Source organism: Siniperca chuatsi, linkage group LG14 (genome assembly GCF_020085105.1).
Source record: "Siniperca chuatsi isolate FFG_IHB_CAS linkage group LG14, ASM2008510v1, whole genome shotgun sequence".
NCBI classification, from domain to species: domain Eukaryota; kingdom Metazoa; phylum Chordata; class Actinopteri; order Centrarchiformes; family Sinipercidae; genus Siniperca; species Siniperca chuatsi.
The window spans coordinates 1,483,322-1,500,160 of record NC_058055.1 but is presented as its reverse complement, the minus strand read 5'-3'; the positions used below and the strand labels follow the sequence as shown (position 1 = coordinate 1,500,160).

General features: G+C 39.3%; 2 protein-coding genes across 4 annotated transcripts in view; one reads left to right on the top strand and one right to left on the bottom strand.

The window, feature by feature from the left end:
* alcama (activated leukocyte cell adhesion molecule a) overlaps positions 1-4,006 on the top strand; it is an 82,710-nt gene extending 78,704 nt beyond the window's left edge. For both annotated transcript variants that reach the window (XM_044222865.1, XM_044222864.1), the window contains one exon: positions 1,390-4,006. The gene's annotated coding sequence lies outside the window, so the exon portion shown is untranslated. The remainder of the gene's footprint in view (positions 1-1,389) is intronic.
* Positions 4,007-7,308: 3,302 nt separating this feature from the next.
* cblb (Cbl proto-oncogene B, E3 ubiquitin protein ligase) overlaps positions 7,309-16,839 on the bottom strand; it is an 81,106-nt gene continuing 71,575 nt past the window's right edge. Inside the window, exons 16-21 of one of the 2 annotated variants that reach the window (XM_044222853.1) lie at positions 14,063-14,197; positions 13,887-13,951; positions 13,329-13,442; positions 12,983-13,147; positions 12,626-12,742; positions 7,309-11,775 (exon numbers count right to left, since the gene is read on the bottom strand). In XM_044222853.1, the coding sequence (XP_044078788.1) occupies positions 11,546-11,775; positions 12,626-12,742; positions 12,983-13,147; positions 13,329-13,442; positions 13,887-13,951; positions 14,063-14,197 (826 nt within the window). In that variant the 3' untranslated portion in view covers positions 7,309-11,545. Of the gene's footprint in view, positions 11,776-12,625; positions 12,743-12,982; positions 13,148-13,328; positions 13,443-13,886; positions 13,952-14,062; positions 14,198-14,603; positions 14,917-16,839 lie in introns of those variants that run through there. The other variant, XM_044222854.1, reaches the window with a different exon arrangement.

Here is a 16,839-nt window from a genome sequence, read left to right as displayed (position 1 = left end):
ATGCCAGAGACAGAAAAATAGCAACAGAAAAACTGCCACAAAAGTGGCAAGACTTACTAAACTGTTAGTTTGTTTAAACCTATCTGATGATTACTCTAGGGGCCAGATGCATAAAACTTTGTGTAGATTCATGACTAACACTGGACACACAAAGACAGAAATATGCATGCACATTCTTCTTTCTTTTTGTCAGATTTATAAAGCCGTATGTATGCCTGGTTCTGTTTTATAAATCTCAATCATTGTTGAAGTGGTGCACATGCACAAGCCTCATTTCCATAAATTCAATTCAATTCAATTTTATTTATATAGCGCCAATTCATAACAGAAGTTTATCTCATTGCACTTTTCCTATAGAGCAGGTCTAGGCTGTACTCTTTATAATATTAATTACAGAGACCCAACAAATCCCATAAATGGACATAGATGTTCCCTTAACCACCGTTTGCACAGCAATACCTCTCTTAAGATTTCAGTGGAAATAACAGCAAAGAGGTAGCACAATAAAACAGACTGTGTTGCACTGGTGAGGTTCTACAACAGCGCAGTCATTTTACACATGGCTTATCACGCAGACCTGTAAACCATCATCTGCTATCATTATTAAAGGACAGGTTCATAGTTTTTCAAGTCTGTCTTAAAACAATTGTCAGGTGCCCATATGAACAATGAACCATATTGTTCTTGCTGTAATCATTCCTCCTGTTCATACTGGCCTCTAAAAAAACCCTTCCTAATGAGATTTAATATAAGTGATGGGGGACAAAATCCATAGGCGTTTAAAAATTAAAAAAAATGACAAAATTCAGTGTTTTTGTGCAAAAATACATTCCAAAATGAATCTGAAGTTAAAATGAGATTCAGCAGTCTGAGTTAATCAAATCAAGTGAGTATCTTCCAAAGGTACACGCTTTTTAGTTCAGAATTCCCTCTTGATGTTTCCCTGGACAGTGTTTGCCTGTTGAGCTGCAGTGGAAGGACAGAAACAAACAGAGGAAATTTTGTACTAAAAAGGCCATAACGTTGGAAGATATCCACTTAATTTATCTAACTCTGGCTGCTGAAGCCTAATATTAACTTCAGATAAACTTTGGAATGTATTTTTGCACAAAAACACTGAATTTTGTCTCCCATCACTTACGTTGAAAGCTCTTTAGGAAGGGATCTCTTAATGGCCAGTATGAACAAGAGGAATGTTTACAGCAAGCAAAACCTGTTCATATCAAAACTAAGGAAATACCATCTAGGTTGTCATAAACTGGAATTATCATTTTAAGATGAATGTGAATTTATGGCTGTATATAGGTGTTTTTCTGGGCATCATATGTTAAAATCTTGCTTGATTGAAATGATTATTAATGGCTATATTTCTCTGTATATCTTTGTCAGAAGAAGCAGTTGAAAGCAGCCTTGCAACATTAAAAATACAGACTCCCAGTTGGCTGCTGACGCACTCCATCAGGCTCCACATAAGCAGCAATCAGAGTCATTTTCCACGAAGTCCTGCTCACAGCCTGCTGTCCCACCTCACTGTTTGAAGTCTGCACTGAGGCTGCCTCGTGTTACTGTGTCATTTTGTTTTTTGTGTTTCTGGTGAATGCTCCCTGTTATGTTTTGTTTGAGCAATTCCGTGAGGCGGGGGGGGGGTGTTCCACTTAGTTTTTCCTTTAGTTTTTAGGTTTTTTTTGTTTGTTTCTTCTTCTTGACTTTCTTTAAAGAATGTAAATTCCTTGTACACATTTTAAGGCCTGTATTAATTTTCTGTGTGCCCTGGCTGAGCATGCCAATGTCTATTTTTATTTTTAGCCTTTGTGTAGCTGTGCTCAGATAAAAAGACACTTCACGGCTGTATAACCCTGCTGAAACTCTCCTCAAACTTTTCAGAAGATAACTTTAACATAACTTAATCTCCTGACTGTTTTCTGGTGTTTAAACACTGGCAAATGGATAGTCTGAAAATCTAGTTAATGGATGCCCACAAAAAGTAGAGTCCTAGTTATAATCATGATATTAAATTAGGAACTGGATGCACTGTGAATGATTTCTATACATGCAACTGTGACCACTAAAACCAAAGTTACTGTGTTTTTAAATTGCATTTGTGTAGACATAAATTGGACATCAGCACACTGAGCATTATGACACACTCAACCACTAATTTGTTGTTTTTGTAAATGACTTTTTGTTAGTTTCAAGGGGGACTTTTTAATTCCTTTATATTGCAAATAATTTTATCTGAAAAGGCAAAAAGAAATGAAAAGGAAAGAAGTCAGGCAAGGGCAAAAACTTGTAAGAAATGCTAAAGTGTGTTCTGCTGTGAACGTTTCTTTTTTAAGTTCATGCTAAAATGAGTTTGTTCATCTGTAATTCAATTTAATACACTACATTGATGTCTTCATTTCTTCACCTGTCTGCTCTACAGTTCCTGCACAATCCTCTCAGGGTTGAGACCATGGTTTTTGAGTAGATTTAATATTTTCTGTTTCATGTTTTCATTTTGGAAGAGTTTTTTGTGTTTTTGATGTATTTATAAATTGCGTGCAACCTACTTGGATGGCGATGCTGCTGCATGCAAGTTAATTCTTTTTTAAGTCTGCATGGAAGGCATCATCAAGTGTTGAAAAAGTACCGCATGGTTACATGGTTACATGACTTACTATACAGTATCCGTGCTCATTCTCTGCTGTACTATTATTGTTATTATTATTATTATTATTATGTTAGCTCAGTGGTGTGAAGGATAATCCAAACTGAAGACAATGGTTGAGATGGGCAGAATAGATGAGGTGCATAAAAATGATGGCTCTCTGGGTTTCTATCATTTTGCTCTGGTTCATCCCACAATCCAATACCCCAGTGACCCACCAAAGAGCAAGCATTGATAAGACAGTTTGAGGGGAATCATAAAACTTGTTAACATTTACTTGGTACACAATTGTTTCTTAAACTTGCTGAATACACTTGCATATTTATGACTCATGTTGTTCTGATAAATAACTTGACAAAAGAAGCATCAACCTTTCACCTCAAGATAAAATCTGTTAATATTTCTGAGAATACCAGTGGATTGTGACTAATCCCAATAGTCTGATTTATAATAAGTTTGCCTTTTGTTCTTTTTTGAAATAACCAAATAATCAGGTCAGCAGTGAAACCAAAGAGAATAAGATGAGAAGGCCATAGTAGTGTTGTAAATACAGACTTTTGTTTTTGTACTGTTGACAATAAAGTGTACATTTTGGAGGGAAAAAAATGGTTATGTGCGGTGTATGTGGGTATCAAAGAGTCCCAACATACTGTATATAAATGCATATTTATATGCACAGACACACAGTAGTATGTAATTTGGAGTGTTTCTTTCCATAATTATGTTTGAGTATTTAAAGAAATTAAATTAATTACCCCAAGGGGAATGTAAAGTAAAAAATAGTAGCGCCTATTTTTATTCCTTGATGACCTCTATGAAAGACCTGTGCCAGGTGAGGCAGAATCCAGCACGTTTTGTAATTGTATTGGATGATGTGGCATCTCTTCTAGTCAGAGTGGTTTACAGCCATTCCAGAATGGAGTTACTTTTCCTTCCACCTTACTCTCAATTTCTCAACCCATAGAGGTATTTTTTTCCCTTATGAAGGTAGAAAGTCCCTCTTGCACGCAATGAATGCTGGATGTCTGGACATATCTGCAGATGATTGCCAGGGATGGATCAGGCATACAAAAAGATCCTTTCCCAGGTGTATTGCAAGAGAGGACATAAGGTGTGACGAAGATGAAAACGTGGCCAGATGAAGAAATGCAGGGTTGACTAGAACTGTTATGTTTCTATATCTGTACCTCCTATACAAGTATGTATAGTGAATATACAGTATATGGTTTTGTATTACATTACTGGAATTACTTTAGTTTCATTTTATCTCTTGGAATTACTTATGGCAAAAAAAAATAAAATTAATTTCTGACACATACTATAAGGTAGCACAATGCATGCAATAAAGAAGTTACCTTATTTTTGTTGTAATGGAATTCAATTCAATTTTATTTATATATTGCCAGTTCATAACAGAAGTTATCTCATTGCACTTTTCCTATAGAGCAGGTCTAGACCGTACTCTTTATAATATTATTCACAGAGACCCAACAAATCCCACCATGAGCAAGTACTTGGCGACAGTGGCAAAGAAAAAACTTCCTTTTAAGAGACAGAAACCTCGAGCAGAACCAGATTCAGGGTGGGCGGCCATCTGCTGAGAGAGAGAGAGCAGGAGGAAAGAGAGCACACAGTAGCACAATGCAAATTCCACATAGAATTTTTAAATAATACTAATGTAATGGTAGTGGTAATATTAATAAAATAATAATAGTAATGATAATGATTGTTTTGCACCAAAATACCAAAGCAAATTCCTTGTATGTGTAAACCTACTTGGCAGTAAAGCTGATTCTGATTCTGAAACTGTAATCTCCAACTAGAAAAACTAGTTCTGGCTGCAACAACCCAGCAGTGACATGTATGAAATGGGTCTCATCAAATTCCATTACATGTCTTGGGTCATTCCTGCTTCAATTATCATGCAGAGAAAAAACATTTAGATGCCCAAGATTGCATCTTTATGGCAATGACTGTACTTCCCCACTGACACCGAGGACCCGTCTCAAGCAGTTAACTGCCATGACACCCATAAACCAAAGAAGAATACAACATTTATAAAACACAATATTTACAAAGACCCATTTTACTCACATCCATCCCGGATCACTGGCAAGGAGGTTCACGCATGGTTCATTTCGACTGAACCTTCTTTTGGGATTTGTAGTCCAGTAGTGAACTAAGCTTTGGTAGGTTCATAGACTTGTGCCTTTGCTTTTAATTAAGGGAGATAGTGTTGATGTTTTTGAACATGTGTGTTCATAGTTGTATCATTTATATAACCTCTGAGAATTTAGAGCTCATCTAATTAATGAAACCAAGTCAGACACCAACACAACCACATTGTTACACTGGGGAATACATTTGGAAACAGGCCATACTGGTGTTCTATGTCGCAAAAACTTTTTCTGCATAATATGCCACGCACAAATCTAAGTGAGGACATAAACTCATGTCTCACCACAACACACATCATAATGAGCGGAAAACATACTTCTTGTCCTCTTCAGCCACAGTAGACATGCAGCCAGAACTACCACAGTGAGACAGTTTTGGCCCAGTTTTTGGCCTCTGTCCAAGCAAAAAAAAAAAAATAGTCTCTCCAACTAGGGTTGAACCGGTTAACCACCAAGTATCTAGCTAGCTGGATAGACATTAAGACAAATAACTGATCTGTGCTCAAGACAGGACAACTGAAGACTGGAGAAATCTTAAAAGTACAGTAGGCTGAGTCAATTCCCACTTTTGTTGTTGTCCCCGAACCAAACTTAAAACCCAAAATGAAGAAAAACAAATGACACAACTATAACATCACTCCAGTGTTTCACATTGTGACGTAACCTCCTCTGTTTGATCTCTGTGCTAATTAGCAGGTTTCCATCTCTGTGTGATGACAATCCGACTTTGTGCCAACTGCAGGCCACTCCAGTGTGAGCGGTAGGAGGACAACTGAGACTTGTGTAGGAGATGAACTTCATCACTGTTATTTAAGCTTCCTGCCAGTTCAGAAATCACTGATTTCTTGATGCCCATTTAATCATGTTTTTAGTTTTTTTCAGGGAGTCTCGTGCTTAAGCCTCTGCATGTAATTCTAAGACATTGTGTAAAAATATAGACGCAGAAACCCAGCATCCCCAGGAAGCAGTTATTTTGATCAGACACATTACCTGGATGATTCAGGTTGGCTCACTGAGGGAAAAAAAATCACTGTCTCCACCTCTTGCTTTTGGCATTTCAAACCCAACAAATTGTGCAAGGCATTCGCATTAGCCAATAGTGCGTTGTGGAAGAAATCCTCCATCCGATGCCTTGAAACAAAATAGGCCAGAGTGTTTAAGTGTGGTGTGATAGTGGAAGTGTTTTGAGGTGTCATGCTTTTTTAATTTTTTGAACAAGCATCCATTTCACTCCAAATTGAGATATCAAGTCTTAATTCGCCTACGGCATCAAACTAAAGATACACAATAAGAGACCCCCTAAACCTTACATTCTTACTAAATAATGTTTCACATCATGTTTAGAGTATGTAGTATATCAACAAATAAAGTGTATAGGAGGTAGTCATACATGGAAAAATGGGGGGGGCTAATAAATTAATGTGTTCTTTTCTGGAAACATTAATTTACAGCACTTACATATTTGTGGATGTTTAAGAACTTTGTGGCAATGGAAGATTGTTTACAGTTGACACTCACTACACTGCAGATGAACGTGATTGCATCACGCCCCCATCATCATTGGGGCGGCTGTGGCTTAGTGGTAGAGCAGGTCGTCCACCAATCAGAAGGTTGGCAGTTCGATCTCGGCCCACATGTCGAAGTGTCCTTGGGCAGGACGCTGAACCCCACATTGCTCCCGGGGGCTATGCCTCCGATATGTGAGTGTGCGTGAATGGGTTAGTTAGCAGCACCTGTATGTGCCAATTGCTATGAATGAGCAGCAGTGTGAAGCGCTTTGAGACCAAAACCAACACCATGTGTTAGTCCATCTCTCAATACTTTCTGACTTTCCTAGTCCCAAGCCCATTGGTTCCTACTGAAGAAGTAAATCTTTAAAAACAGCTCACACAAATATATAGTTTCATTTTAAAAAAAGCTCAGAAATGTCCTCAAACAGCTGGACACTGTAGTTTTTAGCAAACACTACTCAGTAGCGGAGGAAATAGTGCATTTGTTGGGGACTATTTTCAGTGGCGGATTCATCCATGTTTGGTTCTCTACTGAGTATGTGGGGCAGCAGGACGGTGTGTGTGGGACTGAGTCAAAATAAACTACAGTGTGTGTGTTCATAGTGATGAAGGAACATGTCACCCAGCGCAACAGTGTGATGTGTTTTAATAGTTTCTGGACAACAATGGAGCTCTATGGCTCAGAGGAGGAATACATCAGGCTGTGATTCACAACAACACTTGTTAGTACTGTAGATACATTCATGGTTGGTTTGGCTCTGCACACAAAATATAGAATATCACCAGCCTTATTCTTTAACGTTTTCATACCATTTACAGATTAAAACTTTCTGTTATTAAAAGTTATCTTCCTTACTATCAGTCCACAGTCTAACATGGAAGCTCCCTGAAGTTATAATTACAGGTGACACTCTTTTGTTATTTCTGTGTGCATTACTGGAACAAATCAAGCCTCTTTTGACTCCACAGAAGCCTCTGGCTCAAAGTAATGTGTTTATTTAATACTGGAACAAATGATCAGGAAACAGCTGTCCCACAGTATCATGACACAACACACATACAAAACATAAAATAAAACAAAGGAATTGTGACTTGTTAGTTACTTATCCATGAAAAGAACATATCAAGAAAAAAGCATTAATAATGCATAAATTAATTGCACATTACTCTATGCTTTACATATTATCGCATTTTTTTTTGTCACCAGAGCACATTAATAACAAAATGGAATTAGAAAATAAAAACTGCCCTTTGCAACCTAAGGCCACTTACCCTTCACAAGGGAGTCCAATGGAATGGACAATTCTGAGCTCAGAGTCGTTCAAGTTTGAGAAAATAAAAGTGAAAACAGACGAGTGCAAAAATTAAGCTGAAGTCAAAGGGGGATGCCACTGAATTTCACATCTGAATTCCCTATTATTATTATTATTTTTATTATTATTATTATGTGGGGTGGCTCGGTCTACTGGAAATAAACTAGACAAGTAACTCATCGTCTAATCTGCAACATTAACTATGCTCTAATCTGTGAGTTGGAAAAGGAGAGCAGTATCACAGGTTTCTTTCTGAGGGTCAGATAACATTTTCTGGTTCAGTACAAATGGCACTGTCACAATATAAACATGATTTGAATGTTGAAATGTAAATAAACTGAAAACATTTCTGTCTCCCACTGTCAGGCGAGCAGATAAAGCTGCTTTGCTGATGACTTAAGTCTAACTTATCTAAGTGCTTAATTATATGTTTATATATGTGTTTTTGTTTAGCTGACATACTTTGATGGTTGTGCTGCACGAGATCATGTTGTGTGAATCTGTCTGTGGATGATAACAGAGATTAGAGACTGGTTCTCAGACTTTCTCCTTGCACAGTGTCGCTCATTATCTCTATGGACTGTTTTAGGCCCTAATATTAACATATGTTCTTTTTAAACTACAGTGGTGTTCCCCTTTAAAGTGCTGCTCAAAAAGGAAGGAATAGATGGCAGTGGGGTTTCTTTATGGAAAGATGTGCGTGGGGTGGGGGTTCATTTGATGGCTGTTATCGGTTACACTGACCAGATGACTAAAATAATGAATGAAATAAAACAATGCATGTTTTGTCCTCCCAGATTGTAGACTGTAGAGCACATTCACTGACGGGTATTTTGTCTCCATCACATAGCATCATTTTATTCCCATGGTTGACCGTGCAGCATGGAGAGCCATACTCACTATGTTTACATGCACACATCAACCTTTTGTTAACCTGGTCGCTATGTTGACCTGGTTTTGCTTGGATGTATATAAATGTCAAATCAGGGTTAAGATAACCTCATAAGATCAAAACCTGCTAAGATGCCTGACTTATTCCAACACACAAAAACACCACTCAAGTAAAGAAAGTGCTTTCTTTCACGTTTGGTTTCACAAGTCAGTGTGTTATTAGGACTGGGATCATCATTTCCTGCTGCTGTATTATCAGGATGTTCCAACTGAACCTTTTCATTTCCATTTTTGCAGCCAGACTCAATCACAGGGGACCTACATCAATCAACAGTTTAAAGCTCCTCTGTGAAGAAAACTACAGTACATCATCTCAAATTAATTTTGAAAACCAAATACTGGCTGCAGGAAAAATGAGAGCGTGAAAATGGGTCAATGCTATGCGTTGCTCTCTGTGAGGAACCTCAGTCCAAACAGACAGAGCGATCTCTCTGACTTACTGCTTGTTTATTCAAAAACTAAAAACACACACAGACCCAGATGCTGCACAGTCTCAAGGTGCCTAGCTCAATTTGCTGCATCAACTGTTAACATATAAAAGTTACTACAGTAGTTAGGATCACAGACTTAGAACCACATCATATTGACACATCACATTGTACTGTCAGGAAGAAAAGATCCACTCTACTGATCAACTCCTGTAAGTAAGGTGTCTGTCTCTGTTAGCCCAATGCTTCCCGGACAATAAATTCAGATACACAAAAATTGCTTTGCTTACATAATCTAGCTGTGACCAGTTAGAAGTAGCGAGTAGCAACTGACTGTTATGGAAGCAAATACTACTAAGAAACTCAAGAGGTCATCAAAGTCATCAAATTTCAAATTCTACAGTTAGCAATTTTATTGCCAGACTTTAAAGGATAATTTATTGTTTGTTTAGTGTTTTTTACAACTTGGGTCTTATTACAAAGTTTTGGCCATCATTTTTATCAGTAAGAATAACATTGTATTCTCCAAATTGATAATTGTTGTTGGGTTTCCAGATATTGAAGATATCTGGAAACCCAACAACATCGGTAAAGAGAAGTCAGAGGGGGCAAGAGTTTTTAAACAAACCCTCAGGTTAGACAAAGAAGAGAAAACTAAAAAAGTTTCCCCTAACTTTTCTATAAAGTGGTTTGGATAATTGGGATACTCTGTTGGTTTGTCTGAATGTCTGACTGCTCGTGTTGCTTGACCCTGTCAGACTTTGTTGTAGTGATGTCACTCTGTTCCCACTTCCAGATCTCAAAAATGACCTTGGTGAGTACAATGTTATCATAACAAATGGTAACGATGGCCAAAACAATAAAATTAAGTCCCAAATTATAAACTAGAATCCTTTGATTGGTATGAGAATAATAGCCAGGTTTTACCATCGATGAAAACATAGCCCCTGTCTTACGGAAAACTACACCCCTAACAGGTCTGGCACAGATCTGCCAACATCTTGCATACTATTCTTAAAAGTAAAACTGTGTTATATTTGAACAAATCCAATATATGCATAGGTGAGACATCTTGCAGTCATCAGGGAGAAATACAGCTGATTCCAGATTCTGAGGTATGGGGGTTTTAACTTCACCTGTACTACACAGTGAAGGTGCATATGACTGCAGCATTCTTTTTGTCTATACTGTGTTCACACAACAACTCCACATCAGTAAAAATGCATAACTGCTGCAGAGCTTTCAAGTGACTCTCACTCCAAATCAGACTGAGAGTGATTCCTCAAACTTATGGGGAATGTGGACATTTTGACCATATGATGTGTAATTGAAGTGGAGACAGCCTGCAGTGTGACGGCTGCAGAGCGTGTCGTCTCTGAACAGACGACATCTGACTCGCTGACCTACACATCAGGTTCGCCCCTGTCATTTACATGCTTGAGCTAAAATGCAGGCACAATCGTCTGGCTTTTGATGAGGAGAAATTCAAAAATGTCCAGAAACATTAAACATTTTCCACCACTTAATTGCTTAAGGGCAAAACTGGGCCTGAGAGGATATCAGAGTGTACAAAGGTAGAGCTCACTCATGCAGAACAAAATACATTCAGCTTTCTGTCCTCAAGTGCAGAAGGTAATTAAAAAAAGGCCCCAGCTGATTAATCCTGTGGTGTAGGAACAGAAACAAAGAGCGAAACTAACCCTCCCATCCTTACTGCTTCACCATTTTGTCCAAATAAGATACCAAGTCTAACAAGAGAGGTCCTGTGGAGCTGTCGTACAGTTTTCTCCAAGTCTGGGGGAAACAAGTGAATTGAATCCATAAGGCATCCTCTGGCTCCATCTAACTGCTCCCGACTCACCAGATGTTGTTAAGACCTGCAAGTCAGCCAGACTTTGGATAAACAATGGCGTATTCCCTAATGAGCAACACGCAAGGGAAGGAAGAGGAGAGAGAGTGAGAAAAGGAGAAAAGAAATTGTGGAGTCTGGCTCCCCCCACTGGCTGTAAATAAAAATGACCCTTAACAATTAACTGAGCATGTAAACTAAAACGAGCTGGAAATGTCTTGTTCTTTTAAAAAGATCTGGAGGGTGGCAGGATGTGAAAGAAACAGTAGCCGAAGTAGCAGGACTTATCAGGGCTTTAAAACAAGAATACAGTCCAAGCCCCTAAACAAACAGGAGCATTTGAAAACCAGAGGCCAGCACCGGCAAAGCTCACTGTAAACAACAACAAGCCTGTTTCTTTTCTTCACAGGTTTAAATCATTCACAGACAGTCTATTCTCCCTTTTGTGATTTTCTGTGTTCTGCCGTGATTTGGTTTTAGCCACTTTGTTGTGTGTCGTCATCTCTGTTCAGCAACAAATGGCAAAGTCTTCCTTGAAATATTTCTTTGTTTCTGTTGATCATTGTTTTGCCAGCAGTCCAAGGCCAAGCAGACTGAAGAAGCCCTTTTTAGTCAGTCCATTCAGAGGTACAGCTTCATTCTTGTGCTCCCCTTTCACTGTCTCTAGGACTAGAGGTTCAGTCTCGGGGCCACTAAGGCAAACTCTCGCAGAATATTTCGGGCCACTTCCACTTTGTACTGGGCGATCATCAGAGCCCGCTTCACGTCCTCGAAGGAGTAACCCTCCCCCATCAACTTGGCGATCTTGGCATCCACATTCTCGGACTCCATGTCTGGAGGGATCTTCCTGGGCAGTGGTTTGGGCGGCCTGGCAGGGGCCTGCAAACAGTCCATTGAGACTTGGAGAGAAAGGAGAGAAATCATGTCAGTGGAAAATTGCCCTGGCACACAGGACTTGAGTGTTATTAGTGGTCAAGGAGAGGTTTGTAGACTAAACACTGCTTGTCACAGAACTAAAGCTTAGACATTTTTTCCAATGCCTTCAAACTTCAGACCTTTATCATTAAGTTATCACTGTCTTTCACAGCAAGAAAACAGATATTGAGGTATTCACTGCACGTATGTCTTTGATGTCCTTCTTCTCAATGGACGGAGCAAAAACGTGGTCTGCCTGCTTCAAGGGAAACAGGGTACATTTTCGGAAATAAAAACTACTGACTCCAAACACAATGCTGCAAACACAGATAAGCTGATGTGGAATTCAAAGTTTCAGACAAACTTTGCCTGTCTGGACAAAGTGAGTCCTACAGTCATCATTGAAAGAGCTGCTCAGGACTTCCTATTCATGTTGTTTATGTTGATGAGACTCTCCAAGACCATGAGAGCTCATGAATATTTCAACAGAGGGATATTTTTTCTTCTTTCTACCAAAGATCCTTTCTTCTTTGATTGAATAAAGGGATTCAGGGAGCACAATTTCAATTTCAAAGGCTCATACTTTTTCCAGACATTAATTCCTAGAGAACAAGGTTTTGATATTTTTTGGTCATATGTCCAGTCACAATATGTGAGATGACTGAGATATAAAACACAGACAACATCATGCAGTCATATGTATATTACATCTATATTTTCTAATGTTTTTGGGAAAGGTACACACTCATCAAGACATAGACATGTTTATTTGTAGTAGCTATTTGTGTGCATTTCCTCATGTAGTCATTTGCTGAGAAGGAGATGTAACTCTACCTTGACTGGCTGGTAAATGGTCGTACTCCAGGCAGCCTCTTGAGGCTTTAACATTTTCTGTGTGTCGTCTGACTGGAGGCAGAGGAGCAGCACTGTTCAGCATGTCAAACACTGTGTCTAGACCACAGATGAGACAGAGAAATTCAGGTAAACAAGCCTGTTGCTATCTGTCAGTCAACAAATTAATGCTGTAAATAATGTGCAGTGTGATGCTTTTCCACTTAATCCACTGAAAGAGAAAATCCTTAGATTTGCATAACACCAACATAGGAGACGCTCTAAATTTCTGTTTCCCTTTATAATTTGGATATGATTTGATTTTGATTCAAACGAAATGTTGTGAGTTTGCCAGCTTACCAGGGGTTAACAGCAAGTGCTCCTGTCCAGAGGAGGGCATGTGTGGTCGTGTGATGACAGAGGAGGAGGGCGGTGAAGAGGAGGACAGGTCAGTGAAGCTGTGTCGCGCCGGTGGAGGAGGAGGAGGCTGGGTCGGAGGGCGGCTGTTGAAGGGGTCATCTAATACTGAAAGACAACAGAAGCCACAGACAGATTCTTCTGCTTTGATTCACAGTTTATATTTATTCCAGTTCCATGAGAGGCTGATGCTGCTATAAAGTCTGAACCAAGTGCAGCGGCTAGCATGCTGGCCTTTAGACAAAAGCCAAGAGAGGATTTTTTTTGTGTTCTGGTTGGGGTAGGCTACCTTGGGGGGACAGCAGAATGTCATAGTTGGAGGGTGTCTTGTTGGTGTTGAAGGGGCAGAGAGCGGTATGTGCCGCCCCCGAGACCAACCCCCTGACCGACTCTGAATGTCCACCTGAGGAACACAAGCAGAGTTCAGCATAATGCAGCCCAAGCTGTGAACAGCCACTCCAACAGGGAACAGCATATTCAGTTTTAAAATATTATTGTTTTAATGAAAAAAGTAAGTATCCTGCCACTTTCAGCTGATTGAAGTTTTTTTTTTTTTTACAAGGTACAATGAGGTAGAATAAAAGATCACTCTACTGTTAAAGATAATTTTCTTCAACATGAACTGTTGAAAACAAGTTGATCTGTACAGGAAACAAATTAAACTACCTACAGCCTCTTTCTTGTTTTACCACTCAGGACTAGAACATTTATAAAGACTCAGTAGTTGTTTAAAGGTGTCCAGATGTGTTCATACAGTTTCTACAGATAATTACTGGGCATCATATTCACTCTGCTCATTGCAACACTCAAAATCAATTAAATCATCTCTGCTGGTTTTAGGACTCACCAGGCTCAGGGGGGTGGGGCTTCTTCTCCTCCATGGAGGGCTCTGTAGAGCCGTTCTCCAAGTGTCTGAATAAGAGAGGAAATCTTTTTGGTTCACAGCAGCCTAATTAAACTCTAATGGAACCATCACTGCTGTATCACTATAGTAACTTTAATATATTGAGAGAAGGCTAGTACCTGCTGGGTACAGAGATGCAGATGGGAGCCTGACTCAGGCAGAGGTTGGATGAAGGGATCTGATAGCTGTCCTCCACCCTCTCCATCACTCCCCGCTGTCGTTCTACCACAGGACTACTGAAAGGGTTGGAAGATCTGTAAAAATGACCTTTACATCAGTGTCACGCATACAGTTATTACATTCAAACTGCAATCAGTGATATTCCCATTGTGAGGAGAATGGTAGTCCTGTGGTGCCGTAAGGACAGGCAAGAGGTGCAGCAAGATTGGTTCTTTTACATTGGGCATTTCCGCTTTTATTAGATAGTCACAGTAGAGAGAGACAGGAAAGGTAAGAGAGAGAGAGAGGGGAGATAACATGCAGCATTGAACCTGTGCCGCTGTGGTAAGGACTCAGCCTTGATGTGTTTCATCACATAAAAAAATGTGGTTCAATTTTCAATTCAATTTATTTATATAGGGCCAATTCATAACAGAAGTTATCTCATTGCACTTTTCCTATAGAGCAGGTCTAGACTGTACTCTTTATAATATTAATTACAGAGACCCAACAAATCCCACCATGAGCAAGCATTTGGTGACAGTGGCAAGGAAAAACTTCCTTTAAGAGGCAGAAACCTCGGATAGAACCAGACTCAATGGTGGGCGGCCATCTGCTGCTGCATCTCAACTCTCAACAGTCTGAGAAGACCAAATTTGAGCTGACCAAAAGAACTAAAATCAGACACTGAAAGCCACTTAGCTTTTGGTTTCAGGTGCTTGTGGGACACAGATATCCATTACTGTCCAACTTTGCAATCAGTTTGGTATTGCCGTTCCCAACATCATATGTGTGTGAGCTGACATTTTCATCCCTGATATACATGAAAAAACAAGTCAGGGAATCTTCTGTCAGTAGAGTCAGACATACAGGCTACACTCTTTAATTTCTCCCTGCATAAAGAGACTGTGTGTGCACAACAGCAGATTCACATGCCCCAATAAAATGCTGGTAACCTTTCTTTGTTTGTTTTGTCTCCAAAAATGTAAGCTAAGTTTACCTTGATAAAAAATGAAAGAAATACATTGAACCAATTAGCATTGCAAATGTTATTCATTGTTTATTTTAAGTGAAGTAGTTATTTGCCAAACTGCACAACAGCATATCCTAAAATTGCTGACTGCCTTTATCCTTAGTGATTAAAAGTCCACAGACACAAATTTTTAGGCAGGCTGTCCATCCATGGTTAGCTGAAAAGGGTGCACGTGCATGCGCGTTGTATTGTATGTGCCGTGGTTTTAAAAAGTTTGGGAACCACTGGTCTAAATTTAGAGAAGTGGGCCTGTGGACTAAAGTGTGTATGTTATAATCTCCTTCTAAGTTGTTGGGAAAATGTGAGTATGAAAAGCAGCTGAGCAACACCTTCACCTCTCTCATAACTGCACAGGTATCAGCAGCAGTGGCTGTACTATATGTATGAAATAATAATAATAATCAGTTTCTTTCTTGAACCTGATTATGTTTCGTTTTAATACAGGTTTCAAAACAGCTAATTCCACAGAAACAGACTGCAGACCGCAGCCATCAGGCCAAATTCATTGAGGCTTTTAATTTTGTGACTGTAATGTGAAAATAAGCAGCACCAATTATTAGCTGGCTCTACCATGCTAGCTGTGTTTACCTACTGTATGTGTTAAAGTACAATGTCATTATGCTGCAAAGGTACAAAGTACACTTACTGTGTCTTCTGTAGATAATGATTAAACAAGGCAACAGTGAAGGAACTACCACGAATGATGCAGGGATTTCTTAGGCCAATCAGTAACAAGAAACACCAACGCAGCCTAATGTCCCACCATAACCACTGTTACATATTAAACATCCTATGTAAACTAAGCAAATAGATGCAGTAATTACTAAATAAACATTCAGGTACAGGTTAGGGCTTTTGGGAATGTATGGTGCTCTTTAAATATATATATATATATATATATATGTTTTGTTTTGTTTTCAGAGGAACCAGGGCTCAAGCTTCATCAGAAGTGACAGCTCTATCCCCTGCCTCCACTACGGCCCGACACACAGAAATACCTAATCTAATTCTGACTGCAGCTAAAAGGCTATTAGATGTTCAGCCACCATTTTTCAAAGCTGTTTCTAACCAGGACTTCTCCCTAAGGCTACTAGACCTCACTGGTAGAAGGTCCCTGAGTCTGAAACCATAACGAAAACAAAGGAGGAGGTTCGGGAGATGGAACTTTAGACTAAAAAAAACTGTGCTTGATTAGGGCCAAATACAAATAGTAACTGGCTAGTGTTAAACCAGTGATGTTGCTAGGTACGCGCCCTGTGTCTCTGATGTGTTAAATTCTGAAAGGACACAGTAAAGTCACTGTTGATGTGTCCACCAACCAGATTGTATTTTAGCAAGAAATCTTTTTTGAAATGTTCGTCTCTCATTCCCACGGTCTTCTCCCACTAAAATTGCACAGCTAAACAACAGAGGCTGGTAGCGAGTTGGGGCACAAAATCCAAAATGTGAAGTCAGAAAGTATGTAAGTACAGAAATACAGTTTCTTTATGGATTATATTGATGCCACATTGACAAGAAGACTGCTGACATATGACGCCTTTTATCTTGTGTTTCTAGAGTTATGTGTTTTTGCGGACATGTAAGGAATTGTTAATGTCATATTTCTTAAAGAGAGTTTGGCATAATATTTTCCCCGGAGCGCGCAGGGAGCTTCAGTTTTATTCAAACTGCTAATACTGTGTGTAGCCTATATTTTTATTGTTT